Source organism: Falco rusticolus, chromosome 8 (genome assembly GCF_015220075.1).
Source record: "Falco rusticolus isolate bFalRus1 chromosome 8, bFalRus1.pri, whole genome shotgun sequence".
In the NCBI taxonomy this organism is placed as follows: domain Eukaryota; kingdom Metazoa; phylum Chordata; class Aves; order Falconiformes; family Falconidae; genus Falco; species Falco rusticolus.
The window spans coordinates 65,269,374-65,295,435 of NC_051194.1; the positions used below are offsets into that span (position 1 = coordinate 65,269,374).

The following is a 26,062-nucleotide window of genomic DNA, read 5'->3' on the forward strand; positions in this document are numbered from 1 at the left end:
CTCAAGTAGAGAACTTAATGCATTGCATTAACAGAAGGGTGTGTATTATATATGGTAGGTAATAAAAATAGCATTCGTTTCTAACCCTGAATATTTAATAACTGACTGTCTTAAAATAAAATAAAGCACAAGTGTAATTTTGAAACTACCTTGCTCATTTTTCATGGGGTAAGAAGGATTATAAAATGACAGATTTGGAGTCTCTATTAGAAGTTACTTCCTGTAGTGGCTGGTAAATGAAGCAAATGGTGAAACAAATATGTTTTCTGTGGTTGTAGAAATAAGATGCAATTCTTAGTTATCATATATATCTATGTGATGTTAATAAATGTGATTTTTTTCACAAATTAACTTCACTTTTTCCCATTTCCCTTACTAGCTTTTGCATGTGATGAGCACTTCCGCCTTATAGACAACCAAAAGCAGGCAGAATGGAACCAAGAGGGGGCAGAGAGATAAGGGAAAGAAATATGGAAATTTCAAGGAGGAACAAGAAGGAGAATGGTAGGGAGAACAAAGAGAAGAACAAGTAGGGAAAAGAAGATCTGGAGGAAAAATACAGCATCATTACTGGAAGCAGAAAGAAGAAAACAGGAAAAAAGGGAGAAAGGAAGTAAGAGTAGTGGTTATTCTTACAGGGTTTAACAATGTGGTGGGGTTTCGTGGGTTTATTGTTTTGGGGCGTTTTGCGTGATGCTAAATACAACTATGTACTTAAAATATTAGCAATAGAATATATTCTGTTTGTGATAGTTTTGTGACAATGTAGGTTTTGGTTTGGAGGTTCTTCACCGTAGTGCTTGACACAGTGAGTAAAATCCATGTCCCCTTCCTTAAATGATGAAGAAATGCTGTTTTGAAAATTGTTGCGGTTTCTGTAAATTACCCTTGCAGTGAAAAAGGAAGGAAGTCTCTTAGTATCTTGCTGCTTGGCTCAGGAGTGATCAGAGCCTTCTAATGACCAGTGAGTGGAGGGGACATGCAGCATTCACGGATGTCAGATACCAATTTTCTGCACTCATGTCTTGACCCTCAGTAGATTCTAAACCATAGCAGAAGTCACTCTGTAATCATCCAAGCAGTATTTGTTGCCTTGACACCTCTTTGAAGAATGGTGTGTGGGTAGACTGATTCCCTGTGCTCACTGCACAGTAAGAAGTAGCACTGAAGTCAGTATTTAACATGCAGGAATTTTGTGATGCCAGTTGTCTGTCACTTCTGCCATAGCTTTTTGTGTCCCTCTGTACACATGGTAGGGACTGTCTGCGCTTGCTGTCCTGTGCACCTAAAATTTGAATCTGGAAAGTGACTGGATGCAGGGCATGGGTTGCATCAAGTTGTACATGTGTTGCAGATAGAAGGGTTGAATGATACCAGACTTCCATTCAGTAGCCAGAAGAGGAGGAAAAGAGTTCATTCTGGATCCATGAGTTTAGGGTGTCAGCACAGTAACATGAAAGAGACATGCTGGAGAAATTTCATGGTCATAGACTGCCAAAATGCCTGTTTTCAGAAGCAGCTGTTGAACAAGATAAAACAAGCCACTCCTCCTCTGCTTCTCAACTGACTGTGGTTGGAACAAGGCTGTGAAACACACTGCTCCTGGTACTGAATTTCAGTTTTGCCTTCTGATAAGAGAAATAAAAAATTCTTGTACTTCAGTACATGCTGTATATATATGGAAGAGGGAAAGGAGAACTGGCAGAATATAAATTACGGCTTTCAGCAGCTCAGGTGTACCAGTGAGGAAGGAGATTCTGTGGTGTTTTGCCCCAGGCTTTGTTGCTGATGGCTCTGTCACATCAGTCTAGTTTACTTTGTGCTGTTACATACGTGTGTATTACTGTGGTTGCCCGCTCGTTATCCAGAAGGTGGTAGGTTCAAGAGGAAGTCGCGGTGCTAACAGCTGCAGATGGAGCGTACTGTATGTCTGATGGCCCCTTTCAGCTCCGCGGGGCCCAGCCTCCCTCCGGGGGGCACCGCCGCGCTCCGCCGGAGCCCGCCTGCTGGCAGAGGCGGCGCGTTCCGCGGACGCGCCCACAAACCGACGTTCTGCCGCTTGCCGGGGCCGGGGGTGCCGCCTCCGTCCCGCAGGCCTCGGGCTGGCGGCGCACCGCCCTACGGGGGGGCCCGGCGCCGTGACACAGCGCTTGGGCTCGCGGCTGGGCGGGAAACAGCGGGAAGCGCTGAGCGCCGCCCGCGGAGCAGCTGCCGGGAGAGGGCGCGGGGCGGAAAGCCGTGTGAGAGGTAAGAAGGGGGGGCCTGGACCGGGGAGGGCACAAAGGAGGGCTGCGGCGCCGGAGCTCGGAGCCTAAACCCCGCTCCTCCCGGTACCGCGGGGCTGCGGGCTGTGCCTGGGCATTCCTTTGTGCTCCGTGTTTCTCCATTGTTCTTAAATATTTCGGCCTAGTAGTGCCCTGGTCAATAAAACTTTTCAGGAGGAAATAGTAATTTGATAATCTTATTTGCGTATTTCATGAGATTTTCCTTTTGTAAGGGTATATCGCAAAATATAAATGAGAGACGTTGATCCATCGCTGTTCTGCCCGCTAGCGTCCTGCCGGCTCTAGCGGTGCGTGCCCGTGAACCGCGGCGGGCTCGGGCCGCGGCTGTGTCCTGCGCCCCGCCTGTGTTTCTGCCGGGTGTTCGGCATCATCTGGTTTTACTGGGATGGGGATCGTCCGCCCCTTTTCCTTTTTTGCATTAGGACGCTGGTTTTTTGCCACGCTGTTTTATAAGTGGCCTATGAAGTGGTAGAGGGATATAAAGACGCTGCCGCAGTAAGGGGCTGCGGGTGGGCAGGATTCCCCTGCTTGGTGGTGCTGGGCGGCGGGGGGGAAGGAGGAGGTACGGGTACCTGGCAAACGCAGCACGTGTTGAGAGGCCTTGAAGGCTTTTCGAACTCAAGCTGGAAATATTTGGAGTGAACAAAGTTTTCCAAGAGTGGCAGCAACACAGTCTTGAGAACTATTTGAGAGGCAGATGAAGGAATTTGTGCCAGATCTTGCTTCAGTTTGATTTGCTGATGAAATGACTATGTACACCTGGTGTACACACAGATTGCCCCTAAATCTCCTAAAGCAATTATTTTTAAATTCATTTAGTTGAAATCAGCTCTAAGTGCTGGATTGTCATAATTTCAGTTTGAACCTGGATTACATAAGCTTGTTAGTTTAGACAGGGTCAGTTTAACCTAAGTTATTCTGCTAAATTTAGTTGATCAAAGCATCTTGATAGGGCTTTAAAGTAGCTTTTAGCTCAATGAATTTAAAGTCTGATTTACTGTGAAGTGATATAATTTCTGTGTAGCTGACAGGCTGAGGTCTGAAGCTTTTTGATAGCAGCTCACATGAAGAGGATGTCATGGCACGTGGGATTTAGTATGAGAAGGAATGTGAAGAACGATTACTAAGCTATGGGAGAGTAAGTTTGAATACAGGAAAAAGCAATCTGACTTTTTTTGTTTTTGCAAAGGCTCTGACTTGTGACCTGGGGACAGGACACAATTCAGGATTCCTGAGTTCTGTCAAACCTCGTTTCCTAAGTGGGCATCTGGATTTGGGGATTATATTTTCTGTCTGCCCCTGAACACAAAAACGCAACAGTCTCTTCTCTGTGCCGCCATGTGCTGTGATATCCTCTGTGGTTTATCTGCTGAGCTGTGCTCCCAGATGCTTCAAAGGCTTCAGGTTTGGAGGTTCTGTCCCTACTCCCCTGATTTTCCCCTGTGCTCTCTCGTGTAGAAAGCTTTGCTGCTTCCAGCTGCTCTAAACAAAAGATTAAAGACCTACCTGCCCATTTGGGCAGAAGGCACTGAAGCACCTTTTTACCTATATAACCTTCCACAGGCAGAAAAGAACTGCCTAGGCTATGCGGAAGTTTATGTAGTGGAAGGGTGATCAGTCTCCATTAAACTTCAGTTAAGACTGAGTTGCTTGTGCAGACCCTATTTAGGCTGAGCGCTATTACGTTTTAGTTGACATTTACTTACAAGGGAGGCTTTAGGTTTTTCCTATGCCAAATATGAAACATAGTCTGGTAGCAAGATATGACTGGGAGTGGATGGGTATTCCACAGCTTCAGCTTCGTTGTGAGGCTTGTGACAAAGGAACACCACCTTGCTACAGCCAGAGAAGAATGAGCCCTTGGACTGCAAATCAAGGGATATGTGTGAACCACTGTGCTCTCTCCACTGAAAGTTGTGGTAAGTTACTGCAGGGACTCGTCCCACCTACAATGGAGAGAAGAAAAGATCTGAATGTTTGAAAGACACAGAAGAACTTAGGGACCTCTTGAGGTCATCTAGCCCCATTTTCTGCGCAGACAGGGCTAACTTCAAATTTAGACTGGGTTGTTCAGAGCTTCTGCCAAATCTGGGCTTTGTTGTAGTCTTGTGTTTGGAGAAGGAAGTAAGTTTTGAATTTATTTAAAAGGAAACTCCTCTTTGCAGAGAATTCAGGGCTTCCAAATATCTGTTGGGTGTAATCTTATTACAAAGACTGTTGTATTGAAGATTCAAGTGTTACTAGCATTTGCTTTCTGCTTTCAGGCAGAGAGACTGTTGGTTCCAGCAACATGGAGGAAGTTGTCAGCTTGAAGTTCCGTCAGCAGCTTCTGTTCATTGATGAAAATCTGGTGGCTGAAGATGTAGCAGCTTTAAAATTTCTCTGTACTGATTTGCTTCCCTTCAAAAAACTAGAAAGTGTGAAGTCAGCAGTGGACATCTTTCAGCTTCTCATGGCTGAAGAATATCTGAATAAGGAAGATACTTTCCTGCTAGCTGAACTCTTATACAGAATTAAATGTCACTCCTTGCTCAAGAAACTTGGTTATACCAAAGAGAAAGTGCAAGAATGTCTGCATGAGAAGGGAAGAGTGTCTCCGTACAGGTAAGCTTGCAGTGTGGTTCTGTTCTTTCCATTACTGCCATCTATGCCATACTGTTTCCCTTTCCATTTTTAAATTCTCAAATTGCTTTTAGTTTGTACATGATCTTCTGTTCTGCTTTTATCTCGCTGTATCTCTGTTACAGGCAGATGCTGTATGAATTGTCAGAGAACATTACCAATGAGATGTTGAAGCACATCATATTCCTACTGCAAAACTGTCTTCCAAAGCGACGGATAATTTATGTATGTGAGGAGAGAGCCAAATATGTATATGGGAGGGGAAACAGGAGGGAAAGTGGGAAAAGTATTTGGCAGAATAGGGCATAATTGCAACTAGACTAGTCAGTATTTATAAGACGAGCAAGGAGGAAGCTGTTGACAGATAAGTGTGGAATTTGGTGCTTTGTGCCAAGGTCAATCGCTGACAGTCCACGGTCTTGCATTAGGTCATAAAAGGGTGACAAATAAAATCTTTCCCCTGCTTGAGCTGTGTGTAAAGGAGATTCACGTCCATATATGTCATTGGTTCCATTTTACAGCAATAAAGCCTTCTCAAGGCCTAAAGCCATTAATATGGTTTGGGTGAATCTGTTTAATTAAACAAGACCCTACCAAATTATAACGCAAACATGGAGCTTTCCATGGAGCCACATTTCCACCTCCCACAGTGATGTGAAATTGACTGTTTGAATCTTGTTGGGAGGAAGCAAAGCATATAATGACATGATTGTTTGAGACAGACAGGGCTGAGACAGGTTTTCAGTTCCAATGAAAAATAACTGTATTTTACCCTCTCCTTTTGGCTGCCAGTCTGCTCTGGATTTGCTGATTTTATTGGAAAAACAGGGCCTTTTAACTGAAAACAATGTACAGATGCTGGAGGAGGTCTGTATGAATGTTTCACCTGATCTCCTGGAAACAGTAAACTGCTACAAAAGGACAAAAGGTGAGAAATTCAGAGTCAGGGAGTAGGTTCACTGAAATGCAAGAAGCACTAGAAGGGTCTGGGTAACACTGCCTCAGGTTTCCGTGTGTGCATTGCTGGAACAGGAGCTGGAGTGGTATCACTCATCTTCACACACAAATTTGGCATTAACAGTCCCTACCTTGCATTACTTCCGAGCTGAATTCCAGTAGGGACATGCTGGCATACCTGAGGCCACAAAGAGCAGTCCAGCACATACAGAACAGGGTGGGAAACTGAAAATCTATTTATAGTTATGTTGCACTTCTCCATTTCCCCATGAGTAGTATTGAGATGATGATGACTGTCCTGTAAAAGGCACTTTGTGGTGTATGAATGTACAGTATGACAAGGCAGTTGCCTGCTAAAAAACTGGAGAGGCAAACTGTGCATGTGTCCCCAATACATGGTATGTTTTATTACTAAATGTGTGATTCACGTAATCAAGGGTTATAATGCAGTTTGTAATTTCCCTTCATCTAACGCCCTATGGGGTGACTATAAGCATACTGGGGGAAAACAGTTCTATTTCCATTTATTTAAGCACTGGGAAACAGACTCTGGGAAGTAAAAAGCTACATCTCCCCAGTAGGTGCAAGGGCACTCAGTGTTTCGTGAGTTCCATTCCCCCATGCTTTTTGAGTGTGTTTCGAAGTTGCTTTCTGTTTTAATACATCTTTCAGTAGGTATAGATCCACATTTGCCTAATGTGCAGATTGATACTGGCTTAACTAAAAGGCACTTGGCTTCTCATTTTGTCTCTTTCTGCTCTTAGTGCCTCTGCCTCAGCAGAACACTCTGCCAGTCAAGGAATCTTCACTGTTTCACACTGGAGACATCAGAGTATTCACTTCCCCACAGGTACACTGGAGTACATACTGCCAGCTTGGGTTTTAGTGGTCTGGGGGGTTGTATTTGTTCAGCATGTAAGGAATAGAGCTGCATATAGTATTAAACAGTGGTTTATTAAAAGTATTACTATTGGTCATGTGCAACTGTGGGGAAAAAAATCATGTTAGGAAGAGAGATGAGCAAAAAAGCTAGACAGGTGTCTTCTAGAGAATGGATCAGTCACTGCTGATCTGTTCAGTCTGATCAACACTAAATCACCTCTGAAGGCTAACGCTATACTTTGATGATCAGTTCAAACTGCTGCTGCTAAAGGAGGTGTCCGATTTGCTCAACGTACCGTACTAGTCCTTGATCAGTTAAACTCCTGCAGCTGCATGATGAATCAGATTGGGAAACTTACCAGGGCTGTAATGGATTTCCTTTTTGAGGAAGAGGGGAGGAAGGTAGGGAGTCTTAACCCAGTTCTGAATGAGGAAAACCAGTGATCTTTCTAAGGATACTTCCCTTAAGTGAAGCTCTAGTAGACAAGAGCTTAGGAAAATGAGCTATTTAGTATCAGAAGGGTTTGCATTACTGCTGCTTTGAGCTATTTTTGCTATATGTGTCCAGAGGGTTTGGGGAAGCCGTCATGCATTGGCACTTGGTGCAGTAAGAAAATTAATGTAGTTTTATTAAGCAAACATATTTAAAAGAATTTTAGAAAAAGACTTAGAGACTGTTTCCATAACCCTGATGATTATGTTTGATTTTCTCTTTAAAATTATGAGAGGTTATAAACATTTTCCATGCTCTGTAATAAACCATTGACACTTACTGCTAGAAGATACCTCTTAGGCAGGACTAGAATCACTTAGTTACAATGATTCATGCTCAAATAATTGGCTAACCAAGAGGATTGATACGGGACTGTGTTGAGACCTTTATTTTCTTTGTAGTGACTGCCTACCCCTATAGTGATAGGATCATTTGGAAGTGTAAGAAAATTCTGTGCTGTTTCCCTTTATCCTTGAGAGAAAATAGAGTTGTTTCCAGCTCTGTAAGATTTGCTCTAAGTGAGGAATTCCTTTGTAGTTTCACTATTAAATGCTTTGCTGCTCTTAGGAATTCAGTATTTTTCCTACACACTACTTAAAGAGCTTTGTATTAAGGCTATATTGCTAAAAATAACTATGAAAACTTATTTTATATAATAGTGATATTTAACATGGTGTTCCTCCTCCTCAAAAAATAGGAGACCTCGATCAAATCAGTCAGTTCTAATATCAATGGTAAGAATTTCTGATAATGTGTTTGGTTATTATTACCTTTATGTTTAATGTTGCATTCCTTTACTTTCTCTAGAAAATTTCTACCATTTGGTTTAATGCAATGGACTTACCTTGTTGTCTTCTTGGAAGGGTCTTTTGCTTTCTGCACAAATAGATTTGAAGGATTTTTGCTCTTACATAAAAGAGGCAAGAGAAAACTGGTAAATCATGTGTACTTTGTCGGGCATTTACTAGCAACTACTCAATGTGCTTTCTGGGAAGTGAAGTAAGGGCTGGTCCTATTAGAAGCAAAAAGGTTATTTCTTTCCTGAAAAAGAAAAACAAGTTTTCTGTTTAAATATCCCTGGGAGGACAAGAGAATGAGACACCATGACTGTTTATAAAACTGATGGGTTTAATTTTTGGGGTGCAGGATTTTACCTCTGACTTCTTTTGCTGTATAGATCGTGATGTTGAAGAGCCAGGGAGTGTTGCATGGTAGAGATGGATGTTTTGAATGCTTTAAATAGTGTATGATTCGTACAAAAGGAGACAAGCATTTTAGGGCATTCAGAAGGAGAAGTAAATAAAGCAGCAATAAATAAAGTTACATTTTGGATCTGTTTTCAGAGTTACATCTCTGAAAAGATTCTGTAAAAATAACAGTGGTTAGTTTGCATCCACCTTGTATGACTCTCTCAAATAGACCAGTTGCAAAGTACAGCAGTACAACATCTGTCAGCTCTCTTCCTCTTCTAAGCTCTGTTGGTGCAGCCTTGCTCTGAAAGTTTGTCTGAGAGTTTTCAGTGACTCAGGAACAAAACAAAACAAAAAAATCTTTAATGGGAGCTTCAGTAGTAACATTGGAAATCCTTGTAATACAGTTTATTTCTAAGCAGATTTCCAAATGAAAAAATCATTTGAACGTTTCAGGTAGAACCTAATCTTGTACCATGGATATCTTTGTTCCACAATACCAATACAAATAAAAGCCTTGCCTTTTTCATGAAAATATGTATAATAAAAATAACTGGAGACATGTTCAAAATAGATCCTTTGACTATGATGATGCTATCTCATATGGAGTAATTACTCCTTTTAATGAAAACAGGATTTAAAATACAAAAAGTGCTGCATTGAAGTTAAGCTCCTTTTCGTTACGTCCTCCAGTACTAGATTTCTCGTCATAAATATCTATGCTTGGGTTTTTTTTCTAGATAACAAAGCAACTAATCTTACACAAGGCTTCTCTGAAATGAACCTGGAGCTGCCAGAAGAATTCAGCAATGTAGAAAATGAATCCAAGGTTTGGGACAATCTCTTAAATCCTTCTTGTTGAATACCTGGGTGTGTGGGGTCTTCATCCCTGTAATGACATTTATCATACAAGGACATGTGAGATGCCTGCGCGTCTCATAAAGTTTTTTGAGTTGTCTGATCAACTGGAGCTTTTCAGAGAACATTTTAACCCTTGATGTTATCCACACATCATTGTATCTTCTTATCTTCCTGATACAGGCAAACTGTTTGGCATTCTCTTAAGTTATGTATTTTCGAGACGGCAGCAGAATGTGCAAGACACAAACAGTTTCACAGTTCTCTCTGGATCTGGCTTAGAAAAAGGTTCAGGCCATCTTGAAATTTGATCAGGGGTAGCATGCAAAGACCTCGTGAGGATAAAAGGTGGCAAGAGTTTTTGAGTAAGCTGTTGCAGGCATGTAACAATCTTTCTCAATAAACCAGAGGTCTTGGTACAGGAGAAAAGATCCATTTTGTGAGTTCCCTTCTTAGAAGCTTTATGTGCACTTTTTAACCTTGTGCAGCAGTGTAACCACTGGGTTCTCCCTCTGGCTGTTTCCTTCTGATGAGCATGGATATTGAGGGAGCAATTTCCTGCATTTGTTTATAACTATTTAACTTCTTGATGTTCTGTGCTGTAATATATCTTGGTATCACCTGATGTTCAGGCTGGTGTATCAGAAATACTTCTTACTGCTGTTGAAGGGGCTTGGAGTGCTGCCTTCGGTTTGTTCTCCTAAAATGCACAAAAGCAGGTGTTTGTTGCTTTTCTCTAGTGAGCAGAAAGGAACTGGAGTGGTGGGAGTTTTTGATTTCAACCCAAGGTTGGACTTGAAGAGATGGTACTTGAAATTTTGGTGACTTTTCAGTTTTTAAAACGTTCTTTCCTAACAGTGGGAGGTAACTTTTAAGTCTTAGCAAAACTGGTAGTGCGGGCAGGTTTACACACTTCTGAGATCTCTGTTCTGCTTGCATTACTTTCCAGTGGATCTCTGTGAACCACCTGCTCCAGGTATTCATCAGCACTCTTGAAAAAAACAACTCAGATGTCTAGCATCCTGTAGTTTCATTGTCAACCCTCTGCCATCTGAAGTTAAAATATTGTTGTGACATTGGAAACAGCTGGGGACTTCTGTCCCTATCACCAATTCAGATTGTGCAGTTTGGCTGCTGAGTCCTTCCTTTTGCATACAGATGACCAACCCAGCTGCTAAACCTGTCCTCTGCAGTATGATAGTATGGTGACAGTGTGCTTGAGGCTTCATCCATGTCTTTTCACACAGGGAGGCAACCATTGAGTTCCAGCTTTCCAAAAGTCACTCACAGTCTTAGGTACCTCTAATTTTTTGATGCCAATTTTGAGACATGTTAAGGAAATCCAAGTAAGTTGAATAAATTCATTGAGGCTGTAATCTTTTTTCCTCTCCTTTCTACAGAAGATGAAAAGCTACAAAATGGATGGACCACACAGAGGATTTTGTCTTATTATTAATAATGTTAACTTTGATAGGTCTCTTCAGGAGAGGAAGGGTTCTTGCAAAGATGCTGGTAAGTTACTGAAGTCAGTTTTTTGAAGGATTAGTCTCTCTGTTTACCCATGTGAGTTGATTGTCTAGTATTGCTCTATATATTGTGCATATTTTAGGTAGTTAATACTCTTAAAGAGTAAAATGTTTGGGATGTGTTATATTATGTTATTTGTGTCTCCTAGGGGAGGAAGGATTAAAGGATGAGTAACCACTGAGTTTCTGATGCAGTTGGATCATTCTTGGATCCTTTTAAGAATCTCTTTACTAAGCCTTTATCTATATAGCTATAATGAAGAACAAAAAGTAAACCATCATTCTACATGATATAATGCAAAATTCCATAACCAAGCAACTCTGTGCATACTTCTTGTTTTATTCTGTTCATTCTCTTTATCTCGTGTGTGAAACTCTAATCGTCAAAACTGCAACTGGAAAATAATAATATGAGGAAGGTTTTGAAAGATCTAATCTGAAACTTGGGGTGGGGAGGATTCCGCGAGTTTTCAGGTGTCATTTGTGAGCTCACTCTGTGTGTCATCATACATTGTGAAATGTCACTGTATTTTCTGAAACTTGTCTACAAAAACTGAGGAACTCCTATGTTTGAGCTGATGCTACCTTTTTTTATTCCAGTTAACCTTTAGTTGATACTAGTATGAGGATGAATCTGCAGAAGTGTCAGGCTGTGAGGTCTTTCAGATTAGCTTGCATGGTGACTTCATGAAATGTTTTTCTACTGCATCATTTTTTTTCTTTTATATTTTAATTACAGGGGAACTGGAGCAAGTATTCACATGGCTTGGTCTGGACGTGAGGACTTACACTGACCTGACATCTTGGGAGATTAAAGATCTGATGCGAACTTGGCAGCGTTTGCAAGATCACAAAGACAGGGACTGTTTTATATGTTGTATTCTATCTCATGGAGAGTCAGGAGCGATCTACGGGAAAGATGAGGAACTTGTATCAATCCGCATGATCATGTCCCACTTCACGGCTAAACAATGTCCACAACTGGCTGAAAAGCCCAAACTCTTCTTTATCCAAGCTTGCCAGGGAAAGGAGATACAGTGTCCTGTCTATGTTGAAGCTGATGCAAGAATTCCCGATTTGTCTTCCATGCAACAGAGTGTTTCTCCTTCTGAAAGTATTCCCGAAGAGGCTGATTTCCTCCTAGGCATGGCCACAATTGATGGATATGTCTCTTTCCGGCACATTCAGCAGGGTGCTTGGTATATTCAGGCCCTGTGCAGCAAGCTACAGTTGTTGGTACCAAGGTAAGTACTTTGCTTAGCTCTTCCATGAAAAAACGGGAGGAACTTGCCCCCTCCTTTTTTTCCAAAGGCAAATTCACATAGGAACCCTAACCATCTTCTGAGGTGGACAAAAAAACCAAAACGTTAAACTGATGATTTGTTTGCTTGCCACTGATAAATTTACCTTAACACTGCTAGTACCATAGAGATAATCTGGACAATGCAAAGTTTATTGTAAAAAAACCTCAGAACCTCCTATCTGTATTCTCTAAGGCAGAACAATCTGTTTCTTGAGTGGATTGAGGTAAAAATACTCTTTTCCGTTATTTTTTGCTGGTTGAATCAAGCAAGACAGAGTAAAAAAAGGTCTTTTGTATTTAATGTGACTGAAATGAGAACAAAAGAGAAATTTGGAGAAAAAGATGTGGGTTTTGTGTTTTGAATATTTATACCGTATCTTCTAGATTATCTGGGAAGTGTTAAATGGAGTGCCATCTGCTCATTAATAAGTAATTTTTGTATTTTTGCTCTTCTTCTGGCTGCAGGGGTGAAGATATTTTGTCAATTCTTACAGAAGTTAATGAAGATGTGGGCAGACGTGTTGACCGCTTGGGGACAAAGAAGCAGATGCCCCAACCGGCATATACCTTAAGGAGAAAATTAATATTCCCGATACCTAGAAACCCTCCTCCTTCACAGCAACATTGAGGTTTTTAAAATACATCCTTTTACCAGCACATCTCATTTAAATGCAGTTTACCACACTACCTGTTTTAAAGCAGTTAGCCAGAATCCTGAGGAACCTAGCTTCAAGGCAAGGGCTCATAAATATCTTGGACAAACAAAACTGTGAAACTGGAAAAGACTGAATTAAACAATCCATGTGCCAGCTGTTTACATCGTCTATATATTTTGAGTTATCAGGGTTGGGAGAAGAATGCTTTTATTGTTTTAAAACTGTTTTGTACCTGCACAGACTGCAGATACAGAAGTGTTTTTCTGACAGCATAAGGGTTACATGTAGCCTTCCATATCTAAACCAGGATTGTTAATGGTCTGCTTTAGGCCCATCATGTTTTATTTTGCAAGCTAAAACTGTTAAATCCTGCCCCTAATCCACTAGCAATGTTCATAGAGGAAGACAAAGGTGGGGACAAAGGGGAGAAGCTTAAGTAGTGAGTGGAAGAGGATTTATTCCATCTTTGATTTAAATTACATTTAACTTAATGGGGAAACAGTTAACTATTGACATTAGTAATTTGTTCCACAGTGCACACTGAGACTGTCTAGTGGCTAACATAAACCTTGTTCAGAACAATGAGATCTTTCAAAAACTGAGTCAAGCCAAAATGCTGCATAGTATTCCCTCTGTGAAACCTTGTGAACTGTCATTTCCCCATCACTTCCGGAAATAGAAGTTATGATGGAAGATTTGCACACTATGAAATATGGCATTCAGCAGTGTATCTGTATAGGTTTATCAGATTGATTAACTTTGTTAAGTATTAAATTTTTGGATTATTGTTTCTTGCTTTAAGACCCAATAGGTAGCCATATGGGAAACAAGGCTTCTTGTTGATTAAGCTTCTAACAGAGCATTTTGTGAGTTAACTGAAATAATGTCATGTTTTTTATGAGCATTTACTATGTCTGTCTGTCCTTCCTGTTTGTGACTGCATTAAATTCATACCTCTTTTTAAGAGCTTGGTGAGATAAAAATTATGTGCTAGTGTAAGGTTTATCTGTGTTTCTGACTGGCCCCTGCACCTTGTCGGGCTACATGAATCACCGGGGTTTTAACTGCCTCAGGGTTTAAGCTGAAGTGAAACTTATTTTGTTTCAGCAAAACACTGATTGTTATGTATGATTACTAGCCACAGGTTAGAGTGACAGTTTGGAAGGATACTGCCTTAATGCAGTTTTTAGCTTGCGCTATCCAGGATTTTTAGGAGGGGGGTTTTGCATCATGCAGAACATTAAAATGCAGCAAGTTTGCCAAAACATAATGGTGAACTTTTATCGTGATGGAATTCATGGTCGCGTGATCTTGTTGCATTTTGAGTCTTCTGAGTTGGTATGGCTGCCACACTTGAAGTTACATTTGTGCCACAGATAGAAAATGTTGTGTCTGTTAGTAGCATATATAACACACTTTAATAGAATGGTGGAATTTCTGGCTCGCAATTACTGTTCAGGCTTGGTGCACCTTTGTTTTGTATGTTTATGTAACAATTGAATTTTTGTCAGTACAGGGAAACACCTGACAAAAATTTTGACCTTGTTTTGCAGGATCTTGTTTTCATTAAGTTTAGTAGACAGAGCACATCATCCTGTTAACTTGCTTTCTCTGTTAGAGACTTCTGCCTGGGTAGTCTCCAGTTAAATCATAGGTAGGTAAAGGCAGTCAGAAGAGTTTAAGCTGACTCCTGCTTTGAGTTCCCTGGGGAGAGGGGTCCACACTTGTGAGGTATAAAAGACCGGTGAAGCCTCCCTCGCTCATAAAAAGGTTTGTTCAAACACAGTTTACCATAATTTATACTATTCAGTGTGAATATTTCACTTGTGTGGAGGGCTGTGTGTGGAGGGCTGCACGCTGTATCACTTGGGTGCAGGCAGTGGTACTCTCAGCACAAGCCCGAAGGCAGGGTAGGCTTAGTACTGCTAGCCACAGCTACCATTCAGCAAGGTGGCTGGATGTTTCTGCGTGATCTCCCGCGGTGTACTGTAAGCAGTTTTAAAGTCTTGGGGGAGGGTGGGTGGTTTTTATACAACTTAAATATTCATTGTTCCTTGCTGTCCACGCTGTACACCTTCCGTGTAAGTCTAGTAATACAGAGCTGTACCGGAAAGAAATTGGCCTAAAACAAGCAAACAAAAGAAACGTGGTTGTTTTCTGTTGAGGCTTACTGGTGGCATACAGAAGCATATGCACACGTGCATGCTCTCCACCTACGGAATTAAAGAAGGGCTATGATTTGTGCAACCCTTGTTTAGACAGATTTAAGCAGAATTAGTGTAAAAAGAGTCTTTCTGTTGGGGAAGTTGGTATCTTGGGAAGATCATGATCTTCAAGTGGGATTTCTAACATCCACCAGTCTCTGGTGTCCCTTCCCTCCCAACTGTCACCATTTTGTGCAGGAGCTGGGTATCCTGCCTTGTGCCAGTAGAAGCCACAGCCACTACGTTTGCTGAGTAGTTGGTAGCCTCAGCCTTTTCACTTCTTCCAGACCAGCCTTTCTGAGAGATTAATTTTTTGCTGGCTGCTGAACAAGGTCACTGAGACAGTTCTAGAGGAAGCCAGAGGGCAAAACCAGGGTGCCGGAGAACTAAGGGCAATTGGAGAGACTGTAAGTTAACAAAAGGACGGGAACATTTTGGGGGAGGGTGAGAGAGGAAGAAATAGGAAGTGGAACAGTAAAGACAAAGAACAGTGCCAGGAGGGCTGGTCCTTGAAACTGCTGCATGATGGGAACGGGAGGAGCTAAGCTGGGCTGGGTCTCCTCCGGAAGCGTTTTTCACCGGGGCCTTGGTTCAGTTAGGACACAGAGGAACTGATGGGTGCAGTGAGTGAGAGGTGCCGAGGCATGGGATGACGTGGAGGCAGAACTATTTGGGGCCTGAAGATCAGATAGTGCTTGCTCCCAGCCTTTTGATAAAAGGACAACTCGTGCCAGTGCCGTAAGTCAGGCACGTTTTCTGAGCTGATAACTAGCGTGTGCCTTTTGGAAGGAATTTGTATGCCTCGTTCTATCAAAGGGTATGTTACGATTTTGAGTTTTTAAAGGTAGATAGGTTGAAATCAACGAACGATTGTTTTCATTGCAAAATTTTAACAAATTTTAGCTCTTCCAACTCTCCGTAACGCTGGCTTCACAAGCTTCAGAGAGTGTGGTAGCTGTACCGATTGCTGATCATGTGGTTCATGCCGCAGGGAGGGTGCTGGTGACCAACAGATCATACTGTGAACCTTACCATTGAAGGCAAAGTTCTACACTTTAAAGAGGGTGAAAATGCCAGAAGTTAATTACTGCTTAAATTCTCTTGTGAACGGGGAAGTTCTATCACTTAAATAATTTCAGAGGAATGTTTAGCCTTTCAGTTCCCTGTATTCACTGACCACTGCTGCTGAATTTGGTGCTGGTAGCTGACTTTTGATTTTAGTTCAGTAAATAACCTTACATGAAAATGCATGTTAAAAATAGGCTAGGGTGAGTTGGAGAGGGTCTTCAGAGAAAGGATGTAAGTCATGGAGAGTCTGATGACACAGCTGGACAATGGTACTGAGATATTTTTAAAAAAGGGGAGATAAAATTAATTGATTTACCGTTCCCTCACTGCCTTTTAATTAGGATGTATATATGGGAACAAATGTACTGGGCTGTGCTGTATGCTAGAAAGTTCTGGCTATGCTGCTTACTGTGTCCGCTTAAAACAAAAGTGAAACCTGGGTTATTTTTGTGGCTTGTTCACTGATTTTTCTCACAAGCACTGTAATGATTCATTTCCTAAAGCTGGAACCATGATAGGTGGAGTAGGGAACTTCTGCTTTATGACCACAGCTTATTACTTTTCTGTAACATACATTTTGTAAGTCATGTGACAATATAGACCATAGTACAAAAGGCCATACTTATCCTGGAACTTGGAGACTATGGCTGTCTCACTTTTTTCAGAGTGGTCCCAGCAGTCCTCCAGCCTGTCTTCCCATGTAAGTGTTGTAAAATTATAATTATTATCATTATTATTACTATTAAACAGTTGCTTGTTGTATCAGTTGTGTCTTTAATTTAGTGAAGTGGGAGAAAAAGACAGAAGCCGTTAAATATTCTTTTAGTGTGCTCCCTGTGTTTGCAGACAGGCTTAAATATAGTGTGTTAGGTCGCAAATCTGTTCTAATTGCAGTAATTTTGTGGGTTTGAAACTTAAACTCTTTGAGAAATAAAACCAAAAATTCCCTTTACAGGATATACTGTTATAAGCACATGCCTTGTATCTTAAACAAAAGGCATGGTTTATGTGAGAAGGAAGATAACTTCCTAACTAGCTACCAAGAAAGTATTCTCTTTCCTGTGTGGGTACAGAAATATTCAGTCAGATCCAAGATCATCGAATTGTGAGGTTAAGCACATATGATTAATTCAGATACCAGTGGTTTTGTGGTTATATGGGCTGAATGGTATACAGATTCCAGTCTGTTTAAAAATTAAGTTTGAATGGATTTAAAGAAAACAGTATTTGGGGGCAGAGCATGAATCGTATATGCTGCATCACAATGCATGTTTTGCTGTTTTATCAGGTTTTTTGCTAGACAAAGGTTTAAGGTTCAGTTGTATGTTCACTCTTGCTAACTAACAGAATGCTGACCAAGGGCATGCCACAAAAAACTGCTTTGCTGTAGAGTGGTCCTTGGAGGAGAGGGGAGTACAATTGTCTGCTAATCCCGCCGCCGCTGCCCCCCCCCCCCCCCCCCCCCCCCCAATATTTACAGTAGTACTGATTCAGTTAGTCAGCTGAGCTGCCTTGGAGTTATTAGCCCTGGTATCAGAACATTTGCAGTAGCAGTAACATTGAAATGCGTTGCCTAATATTCCAGTAGTGTAGGAATAATTTGTTTGCGTTTGCTGTCTGTAACTTTTCTGTCTCCCAGTGACTTCAATGGGACAAGAGACCTCAACTAGATGCATTTCTGTAGAGTTTCTCTTCAGAGATTCCTAGGTGTCTTAGATCTAAGGCAGAGAGAATAAAGTTGCAGATGCTTCACTTACCAGAGGGGCAGTGGAGGCATGTCTTATAAATGTCAAGGTGAGATAGTTAGAAGGCTTGCACTTGGTATTTTCTAACTTCCTCTTGTGCTCAAAAATTGGATCCACAAAGCTGATGGAGGAAGTGGTGTGGAAGGGAGGTGGTATTTGATGCTCAGTGAAACAGAGATAGTTTGACAAGAATTGTGGCCTTTTTAAAAGGGTTGACATGATCTATGTGGGATTTGAATAATACAGATTGATTGAGAGCTGGAAACTGAGTTTTACTTGATGCAGCTAATCCAGAACAGGAAGAGGTGCTTTGGCTGTAATGGCCAAGGTCAGAAGCAGTGCATAAGGAAGGGAGAAGCTAGATAGCCTAGAAGATTCATACTCAAGTGTATCCTATCTTTGTTAAGGTGTAAAACCTGGCAGTCTCATTTACTACATAGTCTCTATTTCAGACTGGCAAGTGGCTCTTGCTCCCAAATGGGATCAAACCTCAACCAAACAAAACCAAACTAAAACAGCAGCATGCTGTCAGGATTGCGCATCCTGTACGTAGGTACTTTCAGCTGTCTAGGCACACCATAGGAAGCAAGAACAGTCTGTGACTTTGTGAAATTCACTTAGTATAGAGTTTTTTATTTTCCTTGTTAAGTCTCAGGAACTGAAAGAGCAAAGCATCAGAGCTATGGTAGCAGGGCCGCCTTTCTCTGCTGAAGTGATTTTGATTGCATATATTTATTTTGGACCATTCTACATAATATGATGCCTTTTATAATCATGTTGTTGCTCTGCTGTTGCTGACCAATGAGATCAACTTCTGTTTGTTTAGATCCAAATCCTGATGTGAAATGAGTAAAGACTTCCACAAACTCCTTTTTGCCATTTCTGAGGCTTTGATCACAGATGAACTGGAAGCTCTGAAGTTCCTCAGCCTGGAGCACATCCCCATGAGGAAGCTGGAAGCCATCCGGGAGCCCAAAGCCTTCTTCGAAGTGCTGCAGGAGAAAGACATGATGGAGGCGGGGAACCTGTCCTTCCTGAAGGAGCTGCTCTACCGGATCAATCGGATTGACCTCCTGGGTGTCCACCTGGACTCCAGCCGAGCGGAGATGGAGAGGGAGCTTCAGATCCCGGGCAGGGCACGGGTGTCGGCCTACAGGTGAGCACAGAAGCAGTAAACCTTTGCAAAATATACAACAGTACTGTTGTGTACTGTCTTGTTTTCTGTCTGCGCTGTTGTCTTATGAATATCCCAGCACAATTGTATTTATTACAGCATGCCTACATCCCATTGTGAAGTTTTACATTTTGCAGTTCAGCTGTGTAATTGTGGTGTTTTCTTCTCATAAACTTTCTTAATTGGTCTTTCCCTAACCTTTATTCCCAGGCAACTGCTATATGAAATTGCAGAGGACTTGACTCCGGAAGATGTCAAGAGCGTGAAGTTCCTGCTCCAAAAACAAATACCAAAGAACAAGCTCCAGGATAATGCTGTATGCAAAGTGATCTTGCTAAGTTTCTTGCAAGGCTAGTTCAGAATCCGCTAGTTCTTCTAAGAAAGGAGTAAAGAGAAAGCAGCCTGTTCACAAAAATCTGTTGAAAGAATTGTGATGTTAGCTGATAGCTGCTGTGTGAAAGAATGGACTCCTCTTTTTTTTTTTTTTTTCTTTTTCCTCATTGTATCTTTTCTCTAGCATTTTTTGCTGTCCTGTTTCTATTTCTCCTCCACCACCTGTCTCCCTAATCTTTTCATCTTGCAAAATCCGTTCATGCTCTTCCTTTCGTCTTTGCTTGGCATTTGTAAGACATCTGTACATATGCTGTATCTAGGAAGAGTGATGTTTGCTGGAGGAAAAACAGTGTTTTGGAGTCAGAAATTCAAGTTCTAATGTGAGTTCAACCAAATTTTTGTGTGTCATTGGTTAAATTTTATTTTTTATTGTAATTTGGGGTAACAGCATTTTGTTAATTCCCCCACAAAAGTATTAAGAGTTTTGATAAGCTAATTTAATACTAGTAAATAATGAACAGTGTTCTAAAAATGCTTGGTATTATTAAGAAGCTTCCTTAAAAGTCCTGTTTGTATTGTAGCACCTGTAGGAAAATTAGCAGATTTACCTCCAAGTTGTTGGACTACTGAACTTTACAAAACAAAATTAGATCTGAACACCTTTTCTGTAGTAGAAAATGTAAAATGGCACAGCTAAATGACTTAACAGCACTTAAGATCTGAACACAGAGGCACAACAGGATGCCATGCTGTTATTCACATCAGTGCTTTGCACTGCTGAAACAAAGCAGGATAACTTAGCCGCAGCCAATTTCTAATGATCCTGTCTTAGCCTTAGTGATACTGTGTCCTGACCCTTGTCTTAATGAGGTTTGGAGGAAAAAGAAATAGATCTGTAGCTGGTCAGTCTCTGTGAATGAGTATGTTGTCTTCTGCTCTGTCCAGAAGTGCTTGATGCTGCAATTACTGAAGGTCACGGTATGACTGTGTGTTATGTGGTTTTGTTTTACCAGTCAATGTTGAAGGTCTTCCTGGAAATGGAAAGAAACGGGATAATTAAAGAAGATGACCTGGCAGTGCTGAAAGATACATTAAAGGGATTTAGAGCTGATCTAAAGAAAAAAATCGATACCTATGAAGAAAAAAGAAAAGGTAAATTATTTAATCTGTTGTTCAAGAGTAGAGCTAGGTTTTTTGTGATTTTTCTGGCTTTATTCTTGGCAGTTTAGGAGTCCAGAGGTGAAAGAGAGACCTTACAGTATCCTAGGATAGGCAGAGTGGCTCTTAATACCTGTGGTTTTTGAAGTTTTCTGCTACTTCATTATCCCATCGTACCTTCTTGTGTCTCTCTTTGAAATACGTTCTGTGCCTTGCAAATGGTTTGCTTCTCCCTCCTCTTTTTTGCCTTACATGCAATGTTTCTCTTCAGGAAACAGTGCAGTGCTGGTTTTGGACCAGCATAGGTTTTCAGTCGCTGAAAGAGACTGAAAGTGACAGTTGCCTTGGGGAAACTTGTATTGGGAGGTTGTCACCCTTGTTTTCTGTTAGCCAGACTGTTTGCTCCTAGTCAAAGGAAGCCTCCTTGGAGACTAGGTACTTGGTTAAAGTGTAACCATTAACTTTCTGTACCAGACATGAAATTTCAAGTACATCAGTATATCTGGGCTGTTGCAGCTGAGGTGGTGACTTCTGACACCACAGCTGGGCCTTCATCTTTGTGAAACAGGGTATGTCAAGCAACAACTGAGGCCTATTAAATTTTTCCGCAGAACATTCTTTTGGATGACTCGGGACATATGTGTCTTAGACACATCAATACAGCCCATGTGGTTTCCTGCAGAAATACTCACTAGTTTCCCCAGCATATGCTTGTGTCTCTAAAACAGCAGAAGAAAATTGCCGAGGGTGGCTAGTGTAAGCAAGCCCTGTGTCAGGGGAATGGCTTTTTAGTAGTATTGTTACTATTTTGTCCCCCTTGATAAGTAGCAAAAGAGCATGTCCTATAGATCTTATTGCCCTGACAATTACATTCCATTTAAACACATCGGTGTAACTTGTAAAAAGGGTAGTGTGATTTATTTCCTTGGGTAGAATCATGGATTTGATCATTTCTTCACTTATTTCAGACAGTTGTATTCAAAGATGTGTTTTGTCGCTTTGAGGAGATCTTCCATTATGCTGGTATGCTGCATCCTCGGTGTGTCCACCCAAATGGTAGAGTTCTGTGGAGAAGCAATGGCCTCAGAAGTAAATGAACTAGCTGTAGTGTACCACGGTAAAAAAATGGGTCTCCTTTTCCACTTATGTATTCCATAGTGGAGGTGCTATTGGCTTGCCTGGGGTGACAGCTCACATTCAGCCTTTTATTATCTGGATCTTGCCACCAGTGAAAGAGCAGAGAAGAAATGGAGCACAACTTCAATAACCAGCAGTCTGTGAAACTGGAACCCTGCTTAGCCCAGCTCCACAAAATGATGGTGTCTCAGTGATGTGGAAACCACCCTCTACCCCACTCTTGTACTGTTTTTCTGAGTGTTGAAACAGGCACAGTGGAGGATTTATCTTTTTAGTCCTAAAATGTTCTGTTTGTCTTCTCCCTCTTAGAAAATGATTCTAAGGAAAAATTCCACCACCCAGTATCTGCGTCTGTGCATGCAGCAGAACAAGGAGCAGAGGGGGAGACACCACACCTGGTGAGAAATACCTCAAGATCCCCTTTAAAGTATTTCTCCAACTCCTGGAAGGGAGGAGCATAAACTCTTAAAGACTAAGCAGGTGGAAGAGCTGAAAGGGAGGGGTTCTGGCTTTATATGTAGGCCTTGGAACAATGCCTGTTTCCAAAACAAGAGCAAACGTTGTTCCTTTGTGAGGACCTGGCAAGAAATGAAGGAGTACTTTTGTGTGAAGAAAACCAGTCTTAATGATAATGGAGTCGGGGACATTAAAGTCCTGGTCAGGATACTCCTGGACAGATGGAAAGGGAATCACAGAATCTACTACCTCATGCTCGGAGGGAATGTTTTTCCTCTGCACATGCAAATTTGCATTTCTGGATGCTCGCTTCCTCCCATGCTGAAATCATATCCTAACCACAGAGAGAGAGGAGGAGGGATTCAGGGAGACAAAGCAGATTCCTCTCCCCTGTAGCTAGCTTGTATACTTACACTTTTCTTTTCTGGTTTCTTGGCCCTCATGCTATTTTTTTGTGCTTGGACATGAAGGACCAACAACCCGTGTATAGCATCTTTCTCTTTTGGATGCATGGCACTGCTTTCTTATCAGCTTGCTTTCTTTCTACAGGTTGTGGAATCATATAAAATGAAAAATAACCCCCATGGTTACTGTGTGATTCTTAACAACTACATTTTTAAAAATCCATCAGAAGCCAGAGAAGGAACAGTGAAAGATGGAGGTAAGTACTTAATCCAATTACTGGTTTGTTTTTTTCTCTGAAAAAATTATCTAATCTTTCTGGTGAAGAAGAATCATGTCCACTTAAGCTTAGGTCTCTTATTCCCTTAAATTCTCTTTAATTCTCAAATAAATGCTACTGCTTTATCATTTTCCTTAAAGCCTGTCTTTCTGCAAGAGTCACTTTTAAGATAAGCAAGAGTGTATCTTAAATAAAAATTAAAACCTGTTTCATGAAAGCACACATCACTGATCTTTTAACTTCATCCAGCCCGTCTGCTGGCTGCTTGCTTCCCAGCTACTCTCTCACCACCCACACAATTAAGCCAGCATTTGCAAAAAGTCAGCATAGCATTTGTTAGCGGGTTACCCTGCCTTCCTTCTTGCTGCATTGATCATTGTCACAGAATGATGGACCTACTTCATTTAAGAGTGGCAGAATTTGTCATTCTAAAAAAGGTACCTGCTTTAACTTGCTAAGTGATGTTCTTAAGCAGGGGTCCTCAGACTTTTTATCCAGGGCGCCGGCGCGGATGCAGTGGCAGGCAGTCATCTGCGGCTGCTTGGTTCCCCGCCCCCAGCCCCCGGTGGGGGGGCACGGGGGGGTTCTGTAAATACCGGGGGGCCGGATTGAGGACCCTGGGGAGCCGTATCCAGCCCACGGGCCGTAGTTTGAGGACCCCTGCTCTTAAGCATCTGAGGTTACTATGCAACGCATAGTTAAAGCTTGCTTTAACACAGTAAGCTTCACTAATTTGTACCGATGAATCAGATAATCTGAAACCTGTTTTTGTTTTAGATAGCATGATGCTTAACCCAGTTGCGTTTAAAAAAAAGTGAAACTAGGCATTTGTGATTTGCTAATTACATTTGGCGGGCTATGAGTCAGTCAGGTGAGTTTATTGGTGGGATTTGAACACTTCTGATAGTATCTGATCTACCACACGGACTGATATTTTAGCATCTTCCTTGTCACTGTCTACGTTTAACCAAGTGCCTTCTGACTTCTTTTCCAGAGGCAGTGAAGAGGGTCTTCAAGTGGCTTCAGTTTGAGACAGTTGAGCACATGGATCTAGAAGCAAAGCAAATGTACGCAAAAGTTGAAGAATACAGCAAAAAAGATCATAGTAACATGGACTGTTTTGTTTGCTTCATTTTTTCCCATGGTGAAAAAGACAAAATAAAAGGTGTTGATCATCAGTTTGTAAATATTAGAGATTTAGTCTCCTGCTTCAGTGGATCAAATTGTCCGTCTCTTGCTGGCAAACCCAAGCTGTTTTTCATCCAGGCTTGCCAAGGCTCTGCAGGTCATCCAGCTGTCACAGTAAAAGAAGACTTTTCTAGCCATCTTGAGGTGGATGCTACCCCTATGATTTCCATTCCTGATCAGGCTGATATTCTCATTGGCATGGCTACAGTGGAAGACTACGAGTGCTACCGCTGTACAAAGACTGGCAGCATTTACGTTCAGTGCCTCTGTGACAAAATGGAGTTGCTGTGCCCACTGTAAGTACTATTTTAAATCCATGTACATTTGGAGTATTGCAGATACACATGCTTAAGCATGCTGTGCTTGAAACACGAGTGTTTTGCATTTGTGGTATATGATGCTTTTCACCTGGAGAACAGTGCAGATTCGACATTGTTATTCTACAGATGAACCAAAGTACAAGTGACTTTCCCTAGTTTTCCTGTGGCAGAACCAGGGTTGTAATGCTGGAACATTACATATAAACAAGTGTGTGTATGTGTGTGCATGCATTTGAACAGTTTTTTGACTGGTAAATGGTTTTATTTTCCGGTGACACCTAATCAGAGGCCAATTTGTTGAGTGATTACACAGACAAAAATATCAGTGTTCTTTAGTCATAACTTGTATTGTTGCCTCCCTCCCATCTCCATCATAATCTTGATTCAGAAAACAGAATTTCTCTTCAGACATGACTTTTTCATGGTGTTGAGAAGAGGGTGTGGGGAATGCATAGGTTTAGTTCTGTTTCATCTTAGTGTGCTCTTCTGACTGTAACCAAAGCAGGGAACTGCATTTGCTGGTAAAGTGATGCTACATGGAGGTTTCGGTTTTTTCCACCAAACACAGTGAGTTCTGTGGTTGCACAACGGAGTATGCAATTTCAGTGACAGGCAGGGTGAGGGGAAGATACTAGCCTTCCCTGAGATACCACTTGATTGGAGCAAACAGATCAGCTTCTTGGCCTAGCTGCAAGTACCATGTATCTCAATGTAACTTTTCTTCATTTTTATTCAAGCCGCAAGGATCTCATAACAATCCTGACAGAAGTGAACAAGGAAGTGGGAGGAAGAGTGTTAAATGGATGGAAGCAGATGCCAAAGATAACATCAACCCTACGGAAGCAATTGATCTTCCAAATTTCACAATGTCAGTCAACTGAAAAGTAGAAAAATATACACTCAGTTAGGAATCGCATTTGGAATGGGCTTCCACAGGAAGAGAATTTGCAAGAGGAATTATCTGGAGCTGTGTAGTTAGCCTGGCTCCTCCAAGGGGCCATGGGACCTAAGTTGTCCCATTCCCGAGTTTAAACAGACTCCTGTCACCTGGATCTGTAGCAGTCTGGTAAGGCCGTGGAGGAGTACGGGTCTGGCTTTCTGCCCTGCAGAAGCAGTGGAGTCTGTTCAGTCTGGGTTTCAAGTGAGGAAGCACTTCCAAGTAGTATGATTTTTAAGAGTTTCTGGAAATACCAATGGAAGTTCCGTTTCTGTCCAAGTTGTTTTAAGTTCCTGGAATCTGAAGAAAAGAACAGATACATTGGGAATACTAGATCTCTTCACTGGGGGCATGTGTAAGATTGTAACAGATTTACCCAGAGGTGGGTCATTGGCTGTCTCTGGAAGCTGTATAATTTTTCATGGAAAATAACGTCCCTGTCCAGAAGGACAGAAAAAAAGATATTATTATGATAATATTTCCTCCAAATATTTGGCTTACTTTATTTTTTTAATTAACTTGGCTAAACAGCACTGCTGTTTAGGCTTTTAAATAGTAAGGGTTCTATTTGTGTTTTTTTCTCAGAGCTCTTAGGGGACAGCCTGTTTTGAATGGCTCTTGACTGCTGGAAGGAAGGTCCCACTTCATTAGACCCTCTGCTCTGAGATGCCTTCTCCTCCTGGCGACTGACTCTAGTTCCTGTGGACTCTTGTTTCTGTTGTAATAAACAGTCTTGGTTTTCATATTACCTTTGTGTTTGGTGTGTTTCTCTTTTAGCTGAGCTGGCTGAGGGGCAGTCAGCATGACGAGTGCTTTTACTTCAGTAGCAGAAGTTATTTTGCTCTCATTGAAATACTCAATGGCAGCCACCCTGAGGGGCAGCATATT

General features: G+C 41.6%; 2 protein-coding genes across 11 annotated transcripts; both read left to right on the plus strand.

Annotated features, from left to right (window-relative positions):
• The first annotated feature begins 240 nt into the window (after positions 1-240).
• LOC119152627 (caspase-10-like) lies at positions 241-13,758 on the plus strand. 5 transcript variants are annotated; one of them, XM_037398170.1, is made up of 11 exons: positions 682-2,247; positions 4,078-4,204; positions 4,550-4,889; positions 5,033-5,132; positions 5,700-5,835; positions 6,629-6,714; positions 7,937-7,973; positions 9,170-9,258; positions 10,688-10,799; positions 11,553-12,057; positions 12,582-13,758. In XM_037398170.1, exons 2-11 carry the CDS (start codon positions 4,138-4,140, stop codon positions 12,742-12,744), a joined length of 1,635 nt encoding a protein of 544 aa, XP_037254067.1. In that variant the 5' UTR covers positions 682-2,247; positions 4,078-4,137; the 3' UTR covers positions 12,745-13,758. The 5 variants fall into 5 exon arrangements, with proteins under 5 accessions (XP_037254065.1, XP_037254066.1, XP_037254067.1 ...); XM_037398168.1 differs by lacking the exons at positions 682-2,247; positions 4,078-4,204 and adding an exon at positions 241-613; XM_037398169.1 differs by lacking the exons at positions 682-2,247; positions 4,078-4,204 and adding an exon at positions 241-613 and having other exon boundaries at positions 9,170-9,240.
• Positions 13,759-14,804: 1,046 nt separating this feature from the next.
• On the plus strand, positions 14,805-25,922 carry LOC119152630 (caspase-8-like). 6 transcript variants are annotated; one of them, XM_037398181.1, is made up of 9 exons: positions 14,805-15,793; positions 16,710-16,744; positions 18,616-18,945; positions 19,174-19,279; positions 20,310-20,448; positions 21,901-21,989; positions 22,597-22,708; positions 23,724-24,213; positions 24,975-25,634. In XM_037398181.1, exons 3-9 carry the CDS (start codon positions 18,635-18,637, stop codon positions 25,123-25,125), a joined length of 1,398 nt encoding a protein of 465 aa, XP_037254078.1. In that variant the 5' UTR covers positions 14,805-15,793; positions 16,710-16,744; positions 18,616-18,634; the 3' UTR covers positions 25,126-25,634. The 6 variants fall into 6 exon arrangements, 5 of the variants coding, with proteins under 5 accessions (XP_037254078.1, XP_037254079.1, XP_037254081.1 ...); XM_037398182.1 differs by having other exon boundaries at positions 14,805-15,714; XR_005105821.1 differs by lacking the exon at positions 16,710-16,744 and adding an exon at positions 25,760-25,922 and having other exon boundaries at positions 14,806-15,793; positions 24,975-25,303.
• Positions 25,923-26,062: the final 140 nt, after the last annotated feature.